At 35.1% G+C, this 24,474-nt stretch overlaps 2 protein-coding genes, 1 long non-coding RNA gene and 1 pseudogene across 3 annotated transcripts; 1 reads left to right on the forward strand and 3 right to left on the reverse strand.

Moving 5' to 3' along the window:
• Window positions 1-4,172: 4,172 nt before the first annotated feature.
• Window positions 4,173-6,705, reverse strand: LOC9308348 (peroxidase 34). Its single transcript, XM_002874341.2, has 4 exons — window positions 6,357-6,705; window positions 5,827-6,018; window positions 4,971-5,139; window positions 4,173-4,873 (listed from the first exon to the last, which is right to left on the reverse strand). The coding sequence occupies exons 1-4, from the start codon at window positions 6,591-6,593 to the stop codon at window positions 4,404-4,406; spliced, it is 1,068 nt and encodes a 355-aa protein (XP_002874387.1). The 5' UTR covers window positions 6,594-6,705; the 3' UTR covers window positions 4,173-4,403.
• Window positions 6,706-8,663: 1,958 nt separating this feature from the next.
• On the forward strand, window positions 8,664-10,694 carry LOC9310455 (annotated as a pseudogene).
• A 2,327-nt stretch (window positions 10,695-13,021) lies between these two features.
• Window positions 13,022-14,075, reverse strand: LOC9308349. The gene is made up of 3 exons (XM_021021309.1): window positions 13,910-14,075; window positions 13,696-13,784; window positions 13,022-13,617 (listed from the first exon to the last, which is right to left on the reverse strand). The coding sequence occupies exons 1-3, from the start codon at window positions 14,034-14,036 to the stop codon at window positions 13,171-13,173; spliced, it is 663 nt and encodes a 220-aa protein (XP_020876968.1). The 5' UTR covers window positions 14,037-14,075; the 3' UTR covers window positions 13,022-13,170.
• Window positions 14,076-16,907: 2,832 nt separating this feature from the next.
• Window positions 16,908-18,404, reverse strand: LOC110227338. Its single transcript, XR_002331103.1, has 2 exons — window positions 17,572-18,404; window positions 16,908-17,478 (listed from the first exon to the last, which is right to left on the reverse strand). It is a non-coding gene; the product is annotated as an uncharacterized LOC110227338 (long non-coding RNA).
• Between the last annotated feature and the right edge of the window lie 6,070 nt (window positions 18,405-24,474).

Raw genomic sequence — 24,474 nt, forward strand, 5'->3', positions numbered from 1 at the left:
AAGGACCCGCATTAGAGTGGTTTTCTAGATTGGAACGAAACTCGATTGACAGTTTCGACGAGCTGTCGACACTATTCCTCAAACAATACTCCATCCTCATCGACCCCGGAACCTCCGACGCGGATCTGTGGTCCCTATCTCAACAGCCCACCGAACCATTGAGAGATTTCCTCACAACCTTCAAATCGACGCTAGCCAAGGTCGAAGGAATTACAGATGTAGCCGCTCTTTCGGCTTTGAAGAAAGCTCTCTGGTACAAGTCAGAATTCAGGAAAGAGTTGAACCTGTCTAAACCGACAACAATTCGCGACGCGCTGCATCGAGCCTCGGATTTCGTCGCCCACGAAGAAGAGATGGCGCTGCTAGCAAAGAGGCATGAGCCAACAAAACAGGCGCCCCGAGCCGAGAAAACCGAGAAAGCCCAAACAGGACCGCTAAGCCAGAAGAAGCCGGATCAGAGTGAAACGTACACGCACCACGAGGGGCACGTTTTCTCAGGAGCCCACAACTATCAAGTCGATGTAGGCCGTGGGCGAGGAAGAGACTCATTCACTTGGACAAGATGTCAACCCCCAGGTGACGAAAAAGAATACTGCGAGCATCACAAGACCATCGGGCATCACACTTCCAGATGCAGGAGCCTCGGAGCAATATTAGCGGCCAAATTTCTAGCCGGAGAGCTTGGGATGAACATAACCCTCAAAGACCTACAGCCAGAACAAGTTCAGCCCGAACAGGTGGACACAGCAAGGGGTCCCGAGCCAAGGGAGCCAGAGGCTCCGAAGAGAGTCCGGGGAACACCCGACGAGGAGCGTGACGGAACACGACAAAGAATCTACATGATAATGGGAGGATCAGCGTTTTGCCCCGACACCGTAGCCGCGATCAAAGCCTATCAGAGACGAGCCGAAGCACCCAGCAACTGGCCATTCGACCAACCTAACGATGTAATCATGTTCGAAGAAAGTGAGACAAATGGACTCGACATGCCTCATAACGACTCTCTGGTCATCACGCTTGCCATCGGAGATCACGACGTATCAAGGGTGTTGATCGACACCGGCAGCACTATTGACGTAATTTTCTGCGAGACGCTTCGGCAAATGAACATCAGCATGTCGCAAGTAAACCAGACTCCGAGGCCAGTACTTGGATTCTCTGGAGAAACCCTAATGACACTCGGAACTATTCAGATGCCAGTCCAGGCCAGTGGAATAACGAAGATAGTTGATTTCTCTGTCACAGATCAGTCGACCATCTACAACGCCATTATGGGCACCCCATGGTTAAACCTAATGCGAGCTGTCTCCTCGACATACCATCTCTGCTTGAAATTCCCGACGCCTAACGGTGTGAAAACGATATGGGGAAGCCAAAAGAATTCCAGGATGTGCTTCATGGCAGCACATAAACTTCGAAACATCGTCGCCGAATCTAAAGTCGAGGTCAATCATAAAAAGGCGAAGATTGGCCGAAGCAAGGAGAAGTACCTTGCAGAAAAGAAGGCGGCCGTAGAGAAGAAAGCTCTGGAGGCCGTTCTCGGAACTCTTGCTCCTCCCAAAGCGACCGATGAGCCTGAGGTGGAGATGACGAATCCTAACCCCATTGCCGTCACAATTGGTTCTGAGGAGGCCGAGACTATCCCAGTTGTGGAAACACCTCAGGAAATACTACCGCTAAAAACCTAAGGTACGCATAAGCTTGAACTACGGGGTGGCTTGATCCCCGAAAAGGGTACGTAGGCAGCTCGTCCTCGGACGAGTTCAGCTACCTCCCCTTATCAAAAAGGGGGGGGGGGGAGAGTGGGGTCCGTATATCCATACTCCCACTCAAACTTTATCAATTATATGTTTCCTATACTCCTATTCAAATTTTATCAAACTATATTTCTAAGTATACACTTCGGGTTTTACTAAACCTACCTCGGTCTTTACCCCGAAACTCGCCTCGGGAAATCAACACGGTCTAAACTCCGTTCTGTTCGTTTGGGCGATGGCCACGCCCGCGAACTAAATTCATCTACACCTCCACGGTTACAGCGCGCTATATAAGCATTCGAGACAATCTGGTCGAAGATATCCGACCAAAGATGAAATTGTCTTCAGAAACCCCAGTAAAATCTTAACACTGGTGCCCCAGTTCGCTTCTAAGCACTGGTTATCGATTGAATCGAATCGGGTCGCGACCGTGAACGTTCAAATCTTTCTGCTAAAACCCAGTTTATCTTAACACTGGTACCTATCTTTCGCTCCGGCTACTAAAACCCAGTTTATCTTAACATTGGTATCTATCTTTCGCTCCGGCTACATAAATTCTTTTTTACTTAGGACAAAAAGATGTTTTGATACGGAAACTATTCAAAATCATTGTATTCTCTTCGAAGACAAGGATCTTTGAAAATAGCGTTTGTATTTACTTTGCAAAAATACAACGACAAAGTCATCCATGCACAATCTTACACTACAACCAAAAAAGAAGAAAAAGGACGGTTCTAAGAGTGCCGCCTCAGGTTCACTGGCGACTCGAAGCAGAAGTTAACAGCTCGGTCGACTCATTCATGAAGCTCGTCACACTTGCTCCCAAGTCAACGAGCTGGGGGGCTAACTGTTGGGGTCGGATTTCACCCATCCTTTGAGACCGAGCCAAACTTCAACACCTCGGGTTATCCTGCTAGTCAGCTCGGGTACCCTGCCAGTCAGTCTGCCAGTCAGCTCGGGTACCCTGCCAGTCAGTCTGCCAGTCAGCTCGGGTACCCTGCCGGTCAGTCTGCCAGTCAGCTCGGGTATCCTGCCAGTCAGTCTGCCAGTTAGCTCGGGTACCCTGCCAGTCAGCTCGGGTACCCTGCCAGTCAGTCTGCCAGTCAGCTCGGGTACCTTGCCAGTCAGTCTGCCAGTCAGCTCGGGTACCCTGCCAGTCAGTCTGCCAGTCAGCTCGGGTACCTTGCCAGTCAGTCTGCCAGTCAGCTCGGGGTACACAGTCAGCTCGGGGTACACTGCCGAGCCTTATACTGCAGTTACCCCGAGGCAAAGTCTCAGTGCTACCCGAGGCTCAGTGCTACCCGAGGCAAAGTCTCAGTGCTACCCGAGGCAAAGTCTCAGTGCTACCCGAGGTGAAATGTGTATTGTTCCCGAGGCGAAGTCTGCAAAGTCACCCGAGGCGAAGTCTTTAGTGTCACCCGAGGCAAAGTCTTCAGAGTGACCCGAGGCGAAGTCTTCATCATCACCCGAGGCAAAGATTTGATAAATATTCATCTTCAAAGTATCATTTCCAAACAAGGCATCATTTCCGAAGGGTCATTTCCGATAAACCCGGAAATGATAAAGGAGAATCACGAAGGATCAACTTAAATCAGGAAATCTTCCAAAAAACTCCGAAGAATAAGGAAATTATCCTGATCCGCGATATTCTACACCGACTTCAAGATAAATGGAAATCTTCCGAGAATATCGCTAGAGAGGCGGTTTATCACCCCTATATAAAGAGACTCAAGGCTCTCACAGAGGGGGAAGCAACATCGCTCTAGAATTTACACTACGCAAAGCTCTCACAGTACAAACATCTTTTTCCTTTTACGATCAAACTCTTGTACGATCAAAGTCATCTTTTTCTTAATAATATCAAGAACACCATCTTTGGTTACAATCGTTTCTGTTGTTCTTTGAGAATTCACGATTATCGTATCCCTAAAATAAAACCCTAGACAAATCTTGATTGTGTTAGTTTCGACTTCCACACTGCCCCTACTGCCCATACCACCCGTCCGTTCAAACCGCGATCGACCATCTCACCGACCCATCTGTACCACATCCGTCACCACGACACTGATCTCACATGCGGGCAAGCTGACGTCAACAAGGAGACCACCTTATTACTTAGGTATGTTTTTCATTTTTAATTTTTTAAAACTACTGATTGTTTTAGGTTTTTGTCTCGAAAAGGATGCAAATAGAAATTTATAAGGAAAAAATTCTATTAACTTCACACAATACCACACATAAATAAGATTAGCTACATAATCTTATTTGAAATATACGATTCAACCCACATGGGCTTATGTGTGTAAAGCTTCGGCTTAGCCGTTTTGCGTGTTAATGAATATTTTAAATTGTTTTAAACAAAATTTGTCTCCATTAAGGCTTAGTCCTCGTCTCTTCGAGATAACACCTACTATATGTAATAAATATTCTCAATAACAATACTTTTGATCATCTTTATCCAAAACCAAGTTTAGACTTGACTTGACTAAAGAAACACCTTCAAAGGCTGAATTAACATTAAAAAAAAAACAGAAAGCTATTGAGATACTCCACACACTGATAGAGATCTTCTCCTTTTTTATTGTCTTAACATATATATTCTGGTAGGGGTAGCCACATATTTAGTCAGCTCTCACATATATATTCTCACATAGAGCTAACAAAGTCAACAATATCAACCACATCATGGAGTAGAGAGTTGGAATTCACCACCCTACAATTCAACCTGATTTGTCCTTGAGTTCCTGTGAGAGGTGTGATATTTCCCATCCTATTCATTGCCTCCACAAACGCATTGAAGAAGGTTTGTGTGCTATTAGCATATGATCTCACCAAAGGGATTGTGTCCGTGGCATTGGGGCTAGAGAACAATTCTTGGTCGCTCTGGATAAGACCTTTCCGCTCACCAAGGTTCACATAGTATTTGTTGTCAAAAACCGTAGGTGTACGTAGATCAAAATCCACCAAGGCACTTAGATTACCATTACGGGGACATAATCCGCGGAGAGTTTGTAGGTAAGTAGTGTTGAGAGAAGGGTCGGGTAAACCGGTGTTGCTGAAGTTGTATAGTCTGTTCATAATAAACCGGCACTGGTTTTTACCAAATGTGTGGCCACCTAACAAAAGAAAGACCATAAGATCAATATCAATAAATAAAAAACTCAGCTGATTACAACTATATCAAATGGTGTGTAATATCCTTTTGTTAATTACCGGAAAGAGCTACGAGATCAGAAGGACGGTTGAGGCCAACATTTTTAAATCTATCTTTAAGTTGTGGAAGTGTGGAGGATGGACCAGGAAGATTTGCATTAGCGAGTTGCAAAAATGCTTGTAAGCTGTCTCTTCTTCCCAAAGGAACTCTCCAAGAAGGACCTCCCGCCTATGATATCATTCAGAAATTCCAATAAGGAAAGAGGAAAAAAACATGTTATATAAATTCATAGATGATTTATAGTCAAAGCTAAGGAAGTTTTTTTTAATCTCCAATATTTTCTTGAAAAATATGAAGATATAATTAAATATTCTTGGTTAACGTAAAACGTAGTCTTACCAATTACATTATTGTGATGAGATCTACTTGTTTGTTTCCAATAATAGTAAACCTATCAAAATTTCTTTACGGGACCACGCGTTTTGAATATTTCCCTAATAATTTTGAATTCTTGGTCATAAGGTTGAAAGGTTGATTGTGATACTAATTAATATGGATATGGAGTGCGACCTTCTCAAACAAACAAAAATATATATCTTATTTTCAAACCCTATCGGCTATCCGGTCGGCCCCGGTAGGAACGCACCGAGGTGCTACATAGTGGACTAGTCCACCGTGTTAACGGTTAGGCCCTTACGGGCTACCACTCTGCCTATCCCGAGTTTGGAATGCCTTCCGACTAAGTGCCAGGGGGTAGTCAGGCCGCCTGCATTTCTGGCTACCAGGTAAACCAGTTGGGCCTTGGCCCAACTGACAGACTTCCCAAACAAACTTAGGTCGTGTTTAATTTGTTAAGTAACTATATCATTATTATATACAGTAATGAATAAATGAATGATAAAGTGTAGCAAATACCAAAGTAACAGATTGTTGAGCCGCGATGGTGAGCATATCTGCGCATGAAACGGTTCTTGGGCAAGCCGTCTCTATTGCGGCTTTCATTCTATCAATCACGGGAAATCCCCGAGCCGAATTTGCGTTTCCAAATGCATCTTTCTCTGTTCGAAATGATGTCGTGTTGTCTAACAAGATCGATGCGTCACAACCCTTTCAAAAGTCCAAAAAAAAAATTAACCAAATTGTTAGTCAGTGTATTACATCCTCAAATATATAGTTGAATCTTTACTACCAGTAACGATGTAACATCAATTTTCTTTTTTTGTAATCCATAAAAACCATATATACTTTAGGCAATAAAGATAAAATATCTTGAATAAACTAGACTATTGAAATGTTTTATATATAATCTCATTAAAATGGTTATATAATCAAATTCAAATAATAAATGCAATAAAATAATATGAATAAATAAACATGAAAAAATCACTAATATGATACATAGTTACATACAATAATTAGCAACGTGATAAAAAGTAATATCTTACATTTACAAAGCAGTCGTGGAAATGAAGACGGAGGATGCTCGCGGCGATACGAGGGTCTGACCTTAACTCGTTGACAATGGTATCTCGTACGATGTTAGTAACATTAGGACATGAATTGTCGTAGAAGGTAGGGGTAAGTTGAGCATCGGACAAAGAGGCATATAGCATAAGACATCCCAATGTGATTAAGGTTGTCCAAGTGAGTGAAGTAGAAGAAGAAGAAGCAGAGAACTTCATCCTTTACAAGTAAAAAGAAAACTATTTGATTGGGTTTAATGGAGAAGATGAGTAAGATCCATATCTTAAAGAATCCTTTTATAGACAAAACGTTTCCAACTTGGTGGCTTTTTTTCTTTTGGGGTATTCATACTAATAACCTCAAACTTTCTCACATTTTCTACTAGCTAACATGGTCATCTACTGTATAGTAAAAAGTAAAAACAAGATATTTTATAAGATTTATGTACAGTTTTAATGCTTCAACTATTCTTTCTCTCTCTCTCTCTCTACTCGAGGACTTAGTAGAATTTCAACGGTGTTAGGCGTCAGGATAGTGACTTGTGGAGAAAATAGAGGTTTACTTTATATTTTAGATTTTAGTGATACGTGTATCTATTTGTTATTTTCCTTTTGGCTGATATGAATTAATTCGATGAAACATGCATGTTTTTAAAATCTAAAACATGCAATATTGGTTCTCTCACATGCATGTTCTCTCACATATCTGTTTTAAAATAATGTATTTTTGAAAGTTTTCACACACACTACAAAAAAAATGATCATTTTACATCATTTATTTTGAATTATTGTATCACTTATAATTGATGCAAAATAATTTTACATCACTTAATTAAATGACTCTGAAAATGGTGATGCAAATAATTAACATCGGTTTGTTAACAATTGATGAATCGATTCACGTAGTCAACTAAGCTAAGTGCTAATGATCCGTCATGGTTTGATCTCTTTTTATATCACAACTTGACATATATGAAACATCACTACGAGAGTGTTTATCCAGCTAGCTATTATCGTACAAGAAAGTAGGGTTCGATTTTTGACGGTGCGGTAAAAATATTTTACACAAATTTATAAATATGATTGAGGAATCTAGTTAGATAAAATAAGAATTTTAAAGCTAGTAAGCAAATGTTATATATGATGAAATAAATACAATTATATGCTGTATATTTTAACATGTCCTTTAAATAGACAACGGGAGACCTTTACCAAAAAAAATAAGAATAATAAAATTTAAGATTAGTGGTGATTTGCTAATGAAAATTTAGTGGAAACTCATCTATTTAAGATGTGAAACACAAAAAGAACTTGACTAAATCACTGATAATAATCTAGTGCCAATCGAAAAAAAAAAAAAATGAAGCTTATATACGGGTATCAATATTTTGTCAGGAATCAGCATTAAGAGTAGAAGAATTGAAAGCTAAATATACTCTAATGCTACGTAATATTTCACTGGAGGATCAAACATCATTTAGTTTTTAGGACTAATATATAGAATGGCTGCTAAGAATCATGTAAGCTCTTGTGGAACTAAGATCGTAATTTTTACCAACCAAATTAACTTCGGGAAGAAAAAATTTAATGCAGAGAAATTTGAAGACCATAATCTTTCATGAAAAAGAAAAAAAAAATGAGCTTTGACTTGAAACTATTAACTTAGATGGATAAAGTAATTTACACACACAAAAAAATAGGATAGAGTTAGTTTTATTTTTACACCATTGAAGTTATTTAGCAAATAAATAAAAATATATAGTCACTTACTTAAAATACTTTTCAAACCAAGTTTATTTTATACCGACATTTAATACATAAAACTATTTACATGTCTTTTGGTGAAGACAAAATATCTATATATCAAAGATATATTATTCTTACTTTATTATAAAAGAAGATTATTCTCATATATTTTATATTTTGCAAAATATTTGAAAATTCTATCAATGCTAATTTTTTTTCTTTTAATTCTCATTTGCAAGGTTTACCAAACATAGAAAAAAAAAATTTTGATTCTTGGTCTTGGACCGAAGCCAATGCCTAGCTTCTTAGCCAATGACTTGTTTTGTCCTTTATCCATCGTAACCCGAAAAAGTAACAATTTTAATCAAAAAAATTTCGGTCAAAATAGGCCTAGATATTTAGGATTTCCTTCCATAGATAGATACAAGAGAGTATCACGTGATTGTGAAGCTTTTCGTATTAATTTTTCTTAGTTGGATAGAAACATATATTTGTTTTCTTTGCAATTTGATCATATTTGAGTTTATTTTTTGTCAACTTTGAATATTTTAGTTTGTGTTAACATAATTCTGTGTATTTATATTATTAGTATATATATGCATGACAATTGACATCCTCCTCCTGCATTTGCTCCCTAAATCCCTCATATTATTAGTTATGGGGAGAGAGAAGAAGTTATGCAAGTCGTGGAACGACATGAAGAAACACTTATACCGTTTCCAGGAGCTTCGCCGGTCGTTTCTTCAAGTTAGAAGCAAGAAAAACAAAGTTCACAACTGAACTCCGAGCTGCAACCGCTACATTCCTCACCATGGCTTATTCATTACCGTCAACGCCAATATCTTAGCCGACTCCGGCGCGACTTGCTCCTTCCACGACTGTTCCACCGTGTCCGGTTCTTCACCACCGGGTCCAGAATGCGTCCTTGGTTCTAACCCTGGCTACGAAGAATGTCTTGCTAGGGTTAAAAAGGACCTCGTTGTGGCTACTTTATCAGCCATGGTTGGTTCATTAGCAATGGGTTTGTTCGCTAATCTACCTTTTGGACTTGCTCCGGGTATGGGCGCCAACGCTCACATCGCATACAACGTTGTCGGGTTTCGTGGCTCCGGTTCAATCTCTTACCATACGGCTATGGCCATCGTGCTGCTTGAGGGATGCGCATTTCTCGCGGTGTCTGCTTTAGGACTCCGCGGGAAACTGGCTTGTCTCATCCCTCAAACGGTGAGACTAGCCTGCACGGTCGGTATAGGAATGTTCATCGCTTTTGTTGGTTTGCAGATGAACCAGGGCATTGGGCTCGTGGGACCGGAAAAGTCAACTCTAGTGACATTAACCGCTGTGCAGAGACGGATTCTGTCACTGGAACTTGCTTGGGAGGGAAAATGAAGAGTCCTACGTTTTGGTTAGCCGTCGTCGGGTTTCTCATAACGAGCTTTGGTCTAATGAAGAACGTCAAAAGGTAGTATGATTTACGGAATCGTGTTTGTTACGGCTGTTTCTTGGATTAGAGGCACTCAAGTCACAATCTTTCCCCACACTCCTCTGGGAGACTCAAACTATAACTACTTAACAAAAAATCGTTGATTTTCACAAGATCCAGTCAACGTTAGGAGCCATAAGCTTCACGGAGTTTAGAAAGAGCGAGGTTTGGGTCGCGTTCGCTACACTCTTTTACGTTGACCTCCTCGGCACGACTGGAGTACTCTACACGATGGCTGAGATAGGAGGCTTCGTGGAAGACGGGAAGTTCGAAGGAGAGTACGCTGCTTACTTAGTAGACGCCGGCTCCTCCGTGGTGGGATCGGCGCTAGGGTTACAACGACGGCGACTTTCGTGGAGTCTTCGGCGGGGTTGAAAGAAGGAGGGAAAACAGGGCTAACGGCCGTTATAGTAGGAGTGTATTTCTTGGCGTCGATGTTTTTGACGCCGTTAGTGACTAACGTGCCGAGGTGGGCGGTCGGGCCGTCGCTGGTGATGGTTGGTGTGATGATGATGGGAGTTGTAAAAGATATTAGATGGGGAGAGATTAAAGAAGCCGTGACGGCATTTGTAACGATCTTGCTTATGCCGTTGACTTATTCCATTGCTAATGGGATTATAGCTGGTATTGGTATATATCTTGCTCTAAGCATGTACGATGTCGTTTTGGGAGTTGCAAAGTTGCTTAATGGGGTTAGGAAACGGGTTATGAGAGAGCATAATCAAGTTTCCTCCGTTGCTACCGTCTAGATCGTTTGATTATTGACGATAACCGATGTCATCAAACCGGTTTTAGTGGTGTGTGAGTGTACCGTGAGTGGTGGAACTTTTCACATGGTCGGTCGTTGGATGACCAAAGAAAGACCCGTCATGAATGCTCGGTGTGGGTTTATTTTTTCCACTCTATTTTATTTTCTTGTTGTTTTGGTTTAGTTTGCGTAGTAGTGAAGTAACATTGGATGCATCAGCTGCCATGAACGTGTGTTTGATAATTCATGGCTGCTTGTGCATGCATTGTTCGTAGGCTTTCTATGTTTCAACTAAATGCTTCTTTTGTTTGTAGCATATATTTCAGTCAAAGACTTTTGAGTCCTTCAAAAATTGGTATTAAGATAATTTAAATGAACAATATTCAAGTTTGTAAAACATACCATAAATCTGAAGAGTTTTAATCTTTATGTAGTGGAACAGGTCTTTCTTCAAAATTCTTTATTTTTACACAGCTTAAAACATCTGCTTATTTTAAGGAAAATGATGTTTTGGTTTAAAAAGCATACCACACATTCAAATGAACGAAAATAAATATGATTGGACCATTGTAAAACGGGAAAAAACCCGAAAAAACCGCCATCTATTTTTTTTTTTACCGTTTAATGCATGTGTTTTTAAATTTGGAATAAAAATACCTCATTTAATTTCGATTGCCTTTTAAAACTATCGTTTTTTAAAACTTGGTAATTTTGAACCCGACACTTAACAGTCGTTACTAGGCGTAACAGAATTATTTAACGGCGTTAAATTTTAACTGGCAAAAAACCCAGCTCCTGAGGTTTACAAAACTGACATGCAACCGCCAAGCCACATTAACTATCACATAAAGTTTTGCAAACAGATAGTATATATTTATATAAACACGTGGGGTTAAAATTTAACGCTGTTAAATAATTCTGTTACGTCCAGTGACGACTGTTAAGTTTCGGGTTCGAAATTACCAAGTTTTTAAAAACGATAGTTTTAAAAGACAATCGAAATTAAATGAGGTATTTTTATTCCAAATTTAAAAACACATGTATTAAACGGCCAAAAAAAATAGATGGCGGTTTTTTCGGGTTTTTCGCCGGTTAAAATTTAACGCCGTTAAATAATTCTGTTACGCCCAGTAACGACTGTTAAGTGTTGGGTTCGAAATTACCAAGTTTTTAAAAACGATAGTTTTAAAAGGCAATCGAAATTAAATGAGGTATTTTTATTCGAAATTTAAAAACACGGGTATTAAACGGCAAAAAAAAAAATAGATGGCGGTTTTTTCGGGTTTTTTCCCATTGTAAAACCGCAGTCTTTAGAAGATTATTCCACATCAACAACACTCTATTGAAACTTTTGTTCTTACCAACAGCTTCATACTAAGCTGTGTAGCAAATTTGTCATCTTCCATAGAGATTTTTATCATTCTTTTGTATTACCACAGCTCGTGTATCCCTTTCCTCCTTTAGGATCATGCACCTGCAAAGATTGTCTGAACTTATTCCGGCTTTAGACATCTTGTAGTAGATCCTTTTTCAGCCTCATCGATCATTCAGCTTTGACATCAAAGCTCTGTAGTAATATCAGAGAACGACCCTCGCTTTGGCCTGTTTGATTTATGGTCTCTTAACATTATGTTTCTCATTTAGACCCAGCTTGATCCAAGCATTGCGGCATCTCCAACTGTTATGAGGCTCTCTTTTGAATCTCTCTAGTTGTATTTGTCGATAATTTAATTGACACCAAGCTTCCTATATTGGTTGCAGAATAATTGTATGGACGAAAAGAATACCAGATATGTCTTGGCCTTTCTTTTAACACTTTTCTTTTTAAGTCTAGAAATTTGGATGCTACATGAAAATGGATATTCTGAGAACTAAGGACAGAAGTCATCATTTACATGTCTTCTCTTCCTTTGTCTTGATTTTGAATGGGTTTCTAGTGTTTAGTAGGCATTTCTCTCTTCATTTGTAAGAAACAATGGCCATTGGGTTTACTCGTGCTAGGGGAGTAAAACAAAACTTTGCATTGTACATGTTTTAACAAGTAAGCGGAACATAAACCTAATGACACTTGCCTTGTAACTTGTAACAATATATATTCACCCACTATTCTCGTAGAACTGGACAAAGATTCCAGCTACATGAACAAATCTCCAACCCAAACTCCAGAAAGAGGCCACAAACAATAACTTAAATCCCCATTGTACAAAAAATTTTGCTCACCAAGTTCCAAGAGCCATCATCCTAAACCCGAGAGACAGATGTCTAGATCACACTGTAAAACATCAACTCATTCTGTAACAGATTCCATCAACACATTCCATTTGCACACAGTCAAAACGCAAACTTAAAATCACTATCTCTAAGCCTTTGAACAAAAGGAGCCACAATAGGTTCACAAAGATGTGTCTCTGTAATCTATCTACTCTCGAAGTGTTAACCTCTATAAACATGCTTTCTAAACCATACTTGAACCAAACCAAAATGGCAAGTTTTATTATCACAAGACAAACCTCATTTGATACTAGAGATCCCATCTACTAAATATCAATCGATTTCTCTGTATCCAATCGCTCTAAATACAAGGTTTTAACACTTACCATTAAAGAGGTAGATTCCAAATCAGAGTAACAAAGCATCAGTCTCAGATCCAAATCTACCTTCCCCAAGAAATTCAGAACATGAGCTATATAACCAATTTATTATTTCCAAATGTTATTTGACACCAAGATGGTAGGATGAAGTAGCTATATACACAGATATATAACACAGATAATCACATGACTGTAGAAAGGTTACTAAATAACTTAGTCCAAACCTCTTTACAAAGGGAAGACATCTTTACTATCACCAGCATCATTATCATTATCATCATCATCCTCCTCATCATCGAAAAGATTCAACCCGCTAACATCCCACTTAGCATCTCTATAGTTGAAGCTTGAGCTGCTCACATAATACTTAACCTCATGAAACAAATTGAGATTATCCACCAGCTTATGGAACACATTGCATCCGCAACACTGCACGAAGACGGTTCCGTCAGTGTAAGCATGAGGATTAATAGCTCTTGTAGTTCTTTGCCCACAGACGTTACAAGTGAATGCAACACGCATTCGCCTACGAGGCGATTTCGTGAATAATGACCATGGAAACGTTGAAACGGTCTCTGTATCGGGTTTAGCCGGTAGAGACGGTCCTTCCATACCGGAACCGGTTGTCCAACCTTTAACCGAAGCTGCACTCAACACCAATCCCATTGCCTCATCCTAAACAATCACAAAATTAACCTAATAAACAATCTGAATTCCACAAAACAAGAAACCATAATAGAGATCGAGATTTACATTGGAGAGAGTTCGATTTCGGAAGAGAGGAACGAGGCTTGATGAGTTCGATTCGGATTGTTGGGGATCGTAATCTTTGTCTTCCTTCTCTGGATCAAAGAAGACAAGAGTAAAATTAGGTTGAGAGACGATTCGAAAACAAAATCATCACGATCTGGAGATTGATTGAAGAAATGGAAATAGAAAGTCACGAGTTATTGAGTTTTTGTTTTACTCTTGGAGAGACGGACGATTCTCGGGGAAGGTGATGAGTCTGTTCTTTTCTTGGGAGAGAAGATGGAGAGTGGTGAAGATGAGGAGGAAATGATTGTTGCTGCAGAGCTTAGAGAGGTAGCTTCCATGGTTGATCTAGAAGAAAATATTTGTTTTTACTTCTTTGAGAGATATTTGTATCCCTGATGCCTGATGGGCTTCAAATAAGAGAAATTTGCATGAATAACCTTCAAAAATTATAAACTGTGAAATTAGCACCAAACAAAAAAAGATTTATATTTTATGTATTTTCAGTATTTAGGATAATTTTGTAATTTATCCTATTAGCCTATAGACTCACTACTAGTTTGGGTAATAAATAGCCTATAACTTACTCGCTTTTATGACCCAAACTGTTGTAATTTAACACCTATTAGCCTTAAAACTCACGCTAAGCTACGAGATATTTTTCTTAAATTGTATTTACTTCAAACAAAAAAAATATTTAAGAAAATAATCTTATATAGTCTAGACTCTAGAGCCATGCTCCATTACACATGCTTCTTTTAAAAAAATCAAGAGAATTAGTGGCGTTATTAGAATGCTTATACGCAACTATTTTGATTAGCATCTTTTCGTTAATACTTATGTCGAGAATACAAAGAAAAAAAATCTTCGATAAAAAGAAAAAAAACCAATCGATTTTGAAGTGATTTTGGCTGTGTCTAATCGCATACAGTAAAACCTCTATAAATTAATAATGTCGGGATCATGATATTTTATTAATTTATAGTGATATTAATTTTCAGTATGATTTATAGTATAATCAATATTTATAAATTTATAGAGTTTTATTTTTATTTTTAAAATTTTAGAAAAATATGAATTCAAAAAGTTTGATCTAAATAAGTTAATATATGTTTTGGATTTTATAAAAAAGGTTAGTTTTGAATTAATAGTTTAATATTTAGAAGAAGAGAAAATTGTTTTTCATAATTAATAACAAGGACAAGATAACTCACTTATATAAATGATAACTAAATTCAAAATTATTATTCGTGACCTCGATTGTTGTATTTGAGCCGCTTATATGACAATCGAAATAAAAATGATGCATATTTAGAATTTAAAAACATACATAAATTTTGGTTATTTATATGAAAACTTATCGACGACACTACAATAAAATAGTTTTAAAACACAATATAATATGTTTTATAAGAAAAATTCAATAAGAAAAACAGTAAAAGATATTTGATTTATATACATATATATATATATATTTACACATGATTATTAATTTATGTTATTAATGGAGCTATATATTTATATAGGGATTCAAAAAAATATTATCTTATCGACTTTTGTTCATTTTTACACACACCCGAGTTGGAACCAGAATATTTCTTATTTCTAGTGATTACTGATTTATCGAATATTAATTTATATAGGTTTTATTGTATAAGTAAGTTCGAAAGAGTAGATCACTGCGAATATTTTTTAAAATTAATTTTGCTTTATTATAATAAGTAATTACACAAATATTTTGTTTTATTATAAATATATAGGAATTTAAAAGCTTTTAGAGTTAATATTTTGCCTTCACTCAGATTTTATAGTTTTTATTGTCATACTTTTTGTATTTCAATATTATAAGGTAATCACTTAAATGTTATGAGAAAGATGAACCTTCCTTCCTGTGTGTATTTTTACTTATTTTTCCTTTTTTTTTACTCTAATTTTATTTTACTTAAAAAAATTAAAAAAAAACTTATTTTATTATTCTAAACAATGTTTTTAAATTTGATTTTGAAAGCAAACCGGGTCACTAGGTCGAGCAGGTCCGAATGCGGATCACTTATTTTATCTTTACATTTATTTTTAGTTAATAATTATATTTTGCCAAAAAAAAAAAAAGTTAATAATTATATATAATGACTAGACATATATTTCCTTATAAAGACTTTAAAACTTATTAGGTTAATTTTTCCTAATCAAAAATACATATTTTATGCTTGTTTGAGTTATTTGTTTGTATAGAGATTTTTAAAGGGAAATTAATTTTCTTTTTATCGAAATCATATTGATAACGAAATAAATAATTAATTTTAGCCTAAAATTATTATTAAAAACTAGTAAATAAGTTGACAAAAGCCAAGAAAATTAGATCTGATATAACATAAATTCTTCGGAAACGTTTAACATTGGACTAAGATATGTTCGTAAGTTTCTTAAACATTGAAGTCCTTTACTATCATTTTCATGTTAGTGAGACTTCATTGAATAATTTTTGTTGTTATTTCCCCTTTTGAATTATTAAACATTCATCACATTGGTTTCTTTATAATCCATTTCAGCACATGGATGGGAGCAATCTAAAAAATTATTTGACAAATCTAGTGAGCTGAAATTGTTCCTTTATTTGCTGAATTTTCTTGCTAAAAGTAAGAGAATTCATTAGAATTGAATTGAGTTTTTGTCTAAATTTCGTTATTAAATTTAGCAAACAAATACAAAAAATGATCTTTTTACTAATTTTATTCAATTGCAACTATGTTATGAACTTTATTCAATTGCTACTAATTCCTTAGAGCAACATTATTGGTAGTCTCTTAATATTGGCTCTTAGAATATTTTAATTGTTAATTTTGAAAATTTAAAACTTAAGAGTTTGGGTAAGAGTTGATATTTTTGGCATTGTCCAATGGTAGTATCTTAAGTGAGGGTTCTTAAAAAAAAAATGTTTTGAAGTGATTTGGTTCTTAAAAATTTGAAATGTTTTGGTTATTAAAATTTTTAAGTGTTTTGAAGTGTTTTGGTTCATAATTATTGTGTTTTCGTTTAAAAAATTGTGTGTTTTGAAGTATTTTGATTATTATGTGTTTTGATTAAATTTATGTGTTTTGGTTTTTGTGTTTTGATTTTGTGGAGAAAAGATAGATATGGTTTTGGTTTATGTGTTTGGTTTTGTGGAGAAAAAAAGATATGGTTTTGTGATCATATCTAATAAGGAGATTTAGTAAAACATAAAATGACGGCATTTTGTTCTCAATTAAGATCAAACATAAAAATACTTGCAAAGGCAAATATGTTAAACATTGAGAGTTTCGTGAAAGACTTAAAAGTTTTATCTAGGAGTATCACAAGCGAACTTGTATCTTTACAATTACCGTTTGGGAAGTGCATTGAAGCCATCAGAACTTTGCTTGTTTTCTGAGAAGCTCTTCAACTTGATTAATCATAAGATTGTTACTAACACATTCAAACTCAAAACCTCTTCTAGAACTTAATCTTCTTAGTGATTTTAGTCACCTAAACTTGTGTCAGCCTGATCTTGTGATCATAACATCTAAAATGCTCACTTAACTCTTATGTGCCAATTGACTTGTCTGCAACTCTAGCCAAACTAAAATCACATTGGACTGATAAGGCAAATCAAATGAAGATTCGTGAATTGTTGTTATAATAATGACGCATCTGCTTCTGCAGCATCACTATCTTTCCTTTTGGAAATTTCCTTGCATCTTTTCCAAACAGAGAATCCCATCACACACACCAAACAAATTTCCTCTCATACTCCATGAACACTCCCTATCATGTTCAGATCAAACCAAATCCAATTAGCAAATGTTAGTTGTGTATTGCATCATATCTCTGAGGTTCGTTTCCAAGTAATTTACTCACTGAGATTTGGGGTTATCGATTCTTCTGAGACTGGTTGTGAACATATGCAGCAAGCTTTCTAAGAGAACACAACGGAAAATAGCTTCATAAGCGAAAGAAAAGAGACAAATGCAAATAGCAGAAACAAAACTCTGTCCCATCTGTTTCACTTGTTCAATTCCTCCAGCTCCAAAAGTGTGTCCTCAAGGTAAAATCATAGCATCAGCCATCAAAGACCCTCTAAAATTGTGCAAAGAAAATCAAATTTAACAACAAAATAGGCTATAGATTAAACGCAAGCATGATCAATACCAATCCAATGGTTTCCAACTTAAAAAGTATCAATCTGATGATACAAATTTCACCAGCTTCTTTGTTCATGCCGATGTCACATTCATTTCTGTCTATGTCATCATCCTCGTCTTCTTCTTCCACGTCAACGTTATCTTCGCCGTCGGATCCACCACTGTCGTTAGGGTTTCCGATAATGGGTTCCTCCGAGTAGAAATTCTGACGGAATTCTAGATGAGGTGTGGATTAGCTGCGGCGGCTGCTGCTGCTGCCGCGAAATACCAGTGGTGGTCGCCGATAAAAGCTGCGAATTCACGGGTTTAAGGGTCTTCTTCACCGACCCGGAAACGTAACGGGTCAGCATCTTGGACAATCATCGGCGGCGCGTTGAAAGGCGCCGAAGATAGCACTTTTCCGGCCATTGAATGATGGAATCAAACGATCGCCCCTCCGGTTTCTCTCTGTTTCTCGATGAAATCGGGAAATGAGAGAGAGAAAAAAAACACCCACTTTGCCATGTGGACGCCTCTTAGTTCTGTTTTTGTCCCTTAACTAAGAGACGTTTTTTAGTTGCAAAGGTGATTTTGTATTTATTTTAATTAACTATTAAAGCTAAGAACTCACTAAGAGCCTTGCGATAAGGATGGTCTTAGTTTAGTTCTTCAATCGTTTCCCCTTAGATAACTAACAATCTAAGTAAGCAAATCGATCTAAGCCATTGATTTTTGTACTTTATATCTTATATTAATTATCATATTATCAGAAAGATACAAATCAATCTAAGGCATTGAATTTTAGATCTAACAGTTGCATTGATTAGTCACTTCATGTCTTATATCGATTATCACATTATCAGAAAAATTTGAATAAATTTAAGCCATTGAACCTTTTTGACCAAGCCCTAACTGTTGCATTGATATTGATTAGTCACTTCATGTCTTATATCGAATATCACATTAACAGAAAAAATACAAATCAATCTAAGACATTGAATGTTTTTGACCAAGATCTAACTGTTGCATTGATTCGTCACTTCATGTTTTATATCAATTATCACATTATCATATAAACACAGTCAACTTAAACCATTTAAATCTTTTTGACCAAAATCTAACATGTGCATTGATTAGTCACTTATTGTAACCTTCACTTCTCTATATAAATGTACACCACTCTATAAATGACCACACATCTTCAATTCATTTTCTTACCGCTAATATTTCTTCTAAAATGACAAGTCGCTATAAGTTAGAAAAAGTACAAATTTATTGTGATCAATCAATAAAAAATAACCAAAAGCTCTACAAAAAAATAAAAATAGTTTAAAATAAAAAACATTTTCTAAAATTAAAATTAAAATAAGATTTATCTCTCCACTATATTCAACAATCATTTATGTAAAAAAAAAAAAAAAAACCAATCATTCATGTCAACAGATAATGTGAATCACAAATTCACAATGCTATTGGTTGATCCGATTTTTCTTTTAACTGAACAAAATTTTTTATTAATAAAAATATATATTAGAAAATACAATACTAAATAAGATTTAAAAGCTGTTGACCGAAAAAAAAAAATCTTCTCCTATATATAGATATATGGAGCAAACAATTCATTTTCAATTGTTTTTGTAAATCACTTGTTTTTGTTTATTTTTCTACTCTCAAACGATTCATTTTCATTTCTCATCACGATCCGAAGAAAAAAGTAAACGAAGAACTCTTTATTGAATCTGAAACTTGTTTTTTTTAATTAAGACAAGAGACACACACTTATATACATATCCTACGTACATAACCGACCAAACCAAACGTTGTGACTTTTGAAACTAAGATATACTGCCGAACCTAAGTCACGCCTCTTACAAGCACCTTTTGCGATAACATATAAACTTAATAATTAAATAACATATTACCAAACTTAATTATAAACTAACAAAAAGAAAATAGCATACACTATTTCATTTCAAGTTATATACTATCAAGGAAATAATTAATTATTTATGATAAAATTTTTTGATATAATAATTAATTCCTTATGATATATTTATGTTGCTAATTTACAATTTATAGGTCAAAAATAATTATGTGAATAAAATTTTGATTGGTAATTGATAATTGACATTGTCGTATTATTAATTCCTTATGATAATTGACATTGTCGTATATAACAAATTCATGTTATGTTATGGTAATATAATTTTTATTTAAATGATTACATTTTTGTTAAAATGTAAAAATTATTTTATAAGATGATTTTTTTTTTACTAATTGTATAATTAATATCATTTATTATTGTCAAATTTAAATTATTACTAAAATTATATTAAATTGATTTTTCATAATTAATATTTTGTCTACAATATGTCTAATGAATGTCCAACCTTTTCACGTCGATGATAGAATATAAATAATATATTACATGTGTTAGTATTCATTTTTAACAGCTATGGATTATATTACCAATCGAACTTTTTTTTGTGTCTTCATCTTTTGTTTTTGTTTGCAATCATATATTTTAAAGGTCTTTTGTAAAAATAACCATTTTGGACAAAATATTTAAGATTATCATACTATAAGTGAAAACTTAAATAAATAGCATAAACAAGGGATGAAAGTAACTTCTCCTCGCTACTTCTTATTAAAAATGAATTTCAACTACGGTAGTTCATCTCTTCTTCATCTTCATCTTCTGATAATGGCTCTGAAAGGAGAAAGCGGATCAAGGGGATCAAATGGAACAAGTGCGAATCTAGCAGATTTAACGGTTCAAAAAGTATGTTTGAATGGTAAATGCGGTCAAGCGGTGCGGATCAAATATTTATATAGTAGAAAATGTCAAAATATGCTAACACACAAATTTTAGATAATATATTAAACAAAATATGACATATATTATAAAAAGTTATTGTAATATTTTTTTCCTTTTTAATATGTGTATGCTTATAATTCAGTGATAAAATATTTATATAATTTTATTAATATAATTTAGCATTTTAGATACTAAATAATAGTATAAACAGATAATAAGTATAACAAATCAGTTGTCTTATATATTATTCATAAAATTATCATTTATATATGATAAAATTAATTAAAATCACTAAACAAAAATTGTTATACTTAACAATAAAATAAATAGACATGATTTAACTTGTAATATAGAGGATCCTCTATATTACTAGTTGATTGTGTTAATGGATCAGATTCAAATGATAATGGTACCTAATATATTAACATAATTTATATAATTAACCCATATTTGTTTTCTACATCTTTTTTAATCAATTAATTCATAAGAATTATTTCTAAAGATGATGTATCGTTGTGTTATCTTATGACCAAAAAAAATAAATTTATTCTTCTTATTATTTTATCATCAAACAAAGTGGTTCACTAGTTAAACTCTTCAAATATGGACTTTGAATGGATAATGGATTTAAAGTGGAATGAATATTTTTCGAAATGTTTTGCTTTTATTTCCATTCAACTTATTATTATTTGTGTTAACTGATAAAATAAAATAAGTGGGAGAAACGTAAATGAGTGATTTTTCTGGCTGTGAATGGAGGAATGGTTCAAACGTGGTTCAAAGACAGAACATATCCTACTATATATATTTGTGTTGTCATTTACGTTACTTTAAAATAGTATAAGCGTTGCTAATAAAAAAAATAAAAAAATATTTGAACCGTCATTAATAAAAGTGCAAGAGCAAATTAGATGAACAACCAGGCGAAACTTGATATGTACCATTTTTGCATGTGTTTTTAATATGTATAATATATGTAATTTTACTTATAATATAGCTTAAATACGACTCAAGTTTTGGCATAAGCTAGTAGAAGGTTCGTAAAAAAGAGGCATAACTAAAAAATGCGGAGGTCGACTACTAGAAAAAATTGAAGAAGCAGTAGAAGCTGAAATAATATAGAGCATTCAGTTTTCTGTGGAGGGTTATATCCAAACCGAGCTCGTAATTCTCCTCGAGGCTCACTCAAATGGTGTTGGTGCACCTGTTGTTGTCGCTACCTCCTCGGATGTGTCTCCCGACGTGGATTTAGTCAGCATGTTGTATTGTGTCTCCCTCTTCTGCAAAAAGTCGGAAAGATATTGTGTTCGTACTTACAATCCCAATGTCTCTGATGGTCATATGCGACTGATTTCGGGACTAAGCATGAGCATAGCTATCTTTCATCACGATTGTGTGATGGGCAGTGCAGTCAGCTGGGATTCCATAATTTAATAAAACATAATGTTACCATAAAATTAAAGTAATTTTGTTAGTTTTATATAAAGTAGAAATATTGTAAATTTTATTCTTTTTTATGCAATAAAGAAACCAATTTGAATGTTTTATTTTTTATTAATAGCTAAATAGTATTAAAAAGAATATGTATAAACCTTGTGGTCGAATTACATAGATTTTGATTTTCATATATAACAGCATTTTAATTACACTTTTACAAGAGGATTCACTTGTTTTTTTTCCCAATCTAACTTGAATTAGTTATATACTTATATGTATTTGTAACACCCATAATTAAAAGAAATATGGAATCAGATTTTGGGTTAAATTGATCAATTTGAAACTCTGTTATAGGGGGATTTTTGATCAATTCAGAAGTTTGAAGCAGAATCTGTAAATAGAGAAAAGTACAGGGACTAAAGTGCAAAACCGGGAAAAAAGGAGAGAATTCGAGTTCATCCTTTCCTAAAACTGAGGGATAGTTTTTGGCAACTCTAATCTTCATCCTTCAACCCTAATATGACTTATATATATGCGTTTTGAAGCCCCGAATTTAGAAGCCGATTTTCCTATCAATTTGTGATTTTTGGTGAGTTTTTGAGTCCATTCTTCACCATCTCGGATTTGAATATTTTGGGAAACTTTTGATAGAAGTTTGTTGTGGCTTAGGTTGATTGTGCTGCACAGTATTAGTATCCTAGTCTTGATTCGTGTTCAGGAAGAATTAGGACTCGTGCTATAGCTTGTTAGAAATCTCTCGTTCATACGGATCCAACGCCACTGACAACTCATCAAACGGAAGTTGGAATTGATCGGAATCTGATTGGTAAATATTTCGATTTTGTTAGTTCATAGTCAAATCGGGAATTATAAATACCGGTTCTTAAGATTTTGAAACCGGTTTTGAGATGGTATGTCAGTTTAAAATACTAACCCGAAAGCTGATTTGAATTTCGTTAAGTTTTGATTTTAATCCGGTTATAATTCGCACCGGTTCAGATGGTTTTAAACCGGTGTTGGGGAATATGATACCTGATTATGATATCTCTTAATATTATTTTTCTAATGGTATATTTTTCGGATTTTTTGGATAAACGGTTGAATTTAGGTGAATTAATTGGTGGTTTGGGACGTGTCTAGAATTGCCGTTAACCACTTGTTCGATCTGAAAAATCTTTCCAGGTGAGTTCTAACTCCCTTATTAGTTATTATACATTTGTATAATATTTAGGGATATGATAGAAAGATGATATGAATTATTTGTATGTTTTGAATTTTGAAAATTAATTATTTGTTTTATTATTATTATTTTGAATATGATGTGGTGATGAAATATGTTATTCTGTTAAGACCGGTATCAGCATGCCATTCTGATTTAGCTAGCTCTATTGGGCAATCTGTGGCGGCCGGCATCGCCAACAGATGTATTCCGTATTCTGTTAGTCTGTTAGTGATATTGAGGTCGGTTAATGCCGTGGACTTTACTTCCTTATCACCTCGTTAGGGGCCAGCATCCCTATCGAGTATATTATGTAAATATTCTGTTAGTATATGGTTTGGGTCGACCAATGCTGGGGTTGTACCATTCCGATGTGGCATTGCTAAATACTTGGTCGTTCTGCTCTGATGTTATTATTCTGTCTGATGAAATTATTCGGTTCTGATGATTTGATTAAGTATTTATGATAGAATATGCTCTGTTGTGATTTATTTTATTATTATTTAAATTCAAATTTATGTCTGCTGGTACCAACACGTGAACATTTTTCTGTGCGGGATCAGACCGTGTTGGTACTTGTTCGTCGGGTTTGTAGTCTCACTAAGCGTTTTTTCGCTCACATAAGTTCTGATTCCGTGCAGAAGACATTGAGAAGGAGGAGCGTGTAGCTGACACTTAGAATCTTTGTTTCGGTTGTAGTGCGAGACTTGGTAGTTCTTTCAGTATTTTAAACCACTTTTATTTCTCAGATTTTGGATTTTACAAAATTTGACTTTGTGTATTTTGAGACTCTTAGAAGTTTAATTTTTATTTTATTAAAATTCAGAATTTATTTAAGAATTTTCGGGACGTTACAGTATTACAATGAAAAAGAATTAGTTAAACCCTAAGAAGAATATAGAATCTTCTAATGATAATTTCTTAATTGTATTTCTCACTATTTTTATTTGGGTTTCTTAGTAAATGCCCTCCCACTTATCTCTTTTTATTTTATTTATATATTTTATAATATGTGAATTATCACTGTTTTTATTTTTATTTTTTTTTTGAGATAATGTCAAACAAAACTATGTTAAAATACTTGGTTAGCCAAAGTAACACTAATTATGTATTTTACTCGCACTATGCGGGATAAAGTTATTATTAAATAAATAAATTATATTTTA

The sequence above is a fragment of the Arabidopsis lyrata genome (assembly GCF_000004255.2).
Source record: "Arabidopsis lyrata subsp. lyrata unplaced genomic scaffold ARALYscaffold_6, whole genome shotgun sequence".
Taxonomy (NCBI): domain Eukaryota; kingdom Viridiplantae; phylum Streptophyta; class Magnoliopsida; order Brassicales; family Brassicaceae; genus Arabidopsis; species Arabidopsis lyrata.

What these genes read in the sequence shown, in the direction of transcription:
- LOC9308349 (XM_021021309.1), bottom strand. Translation starts at nt 14,036, where the DNA reads ATGGAAGCTACCTCTCTAAGCTCTGCAGCAACAATCATTTCCTCCTCA. An exon ending in AATCGTCCGTCTCTCCAAGA is followed by an intron (nt 13,785 to 13,909) that starts GTAAAACAAAAA and finishes TCTTTGATCCAG; the next exon opens with AGAAGGAAGACAAAGATTAC. An exon ending in GAAATCGAACTCTCTCCAAT is followed by an intron (nt 13,618 to 13,695) that starts GTAAATCTCGAT and finishes GTGATTGTTTAG; the next exon opens with GATGAGGCAATGGGATTGGT.
- LOC9308348 (XM_002874341.2), bottom strand. Translation starts at nt 6,593, where the DNA reads ATGAAGTTCTCTGCTTCTTCTTCTTCTACTTCACTCACTTGGACAACC. An exon ending in TCCACGACTGCTTTGTAAAT is followed by an intron (nt 6,019 to 6,356) that starts GTAAGATATTAC and finishes GACTTTTGAAAG; the next exon opens with GGTTGTGACGCATCGATCTT. An exon ending in TGATCTCGTAGCTCTTTCCG is followed by an intron (nt 4,874 to 4,970) that starts GTAATTAACAAA and finishes TTCTTTTGTTAG; the next exon opens with GTGGCCACACATTTGGTAAA.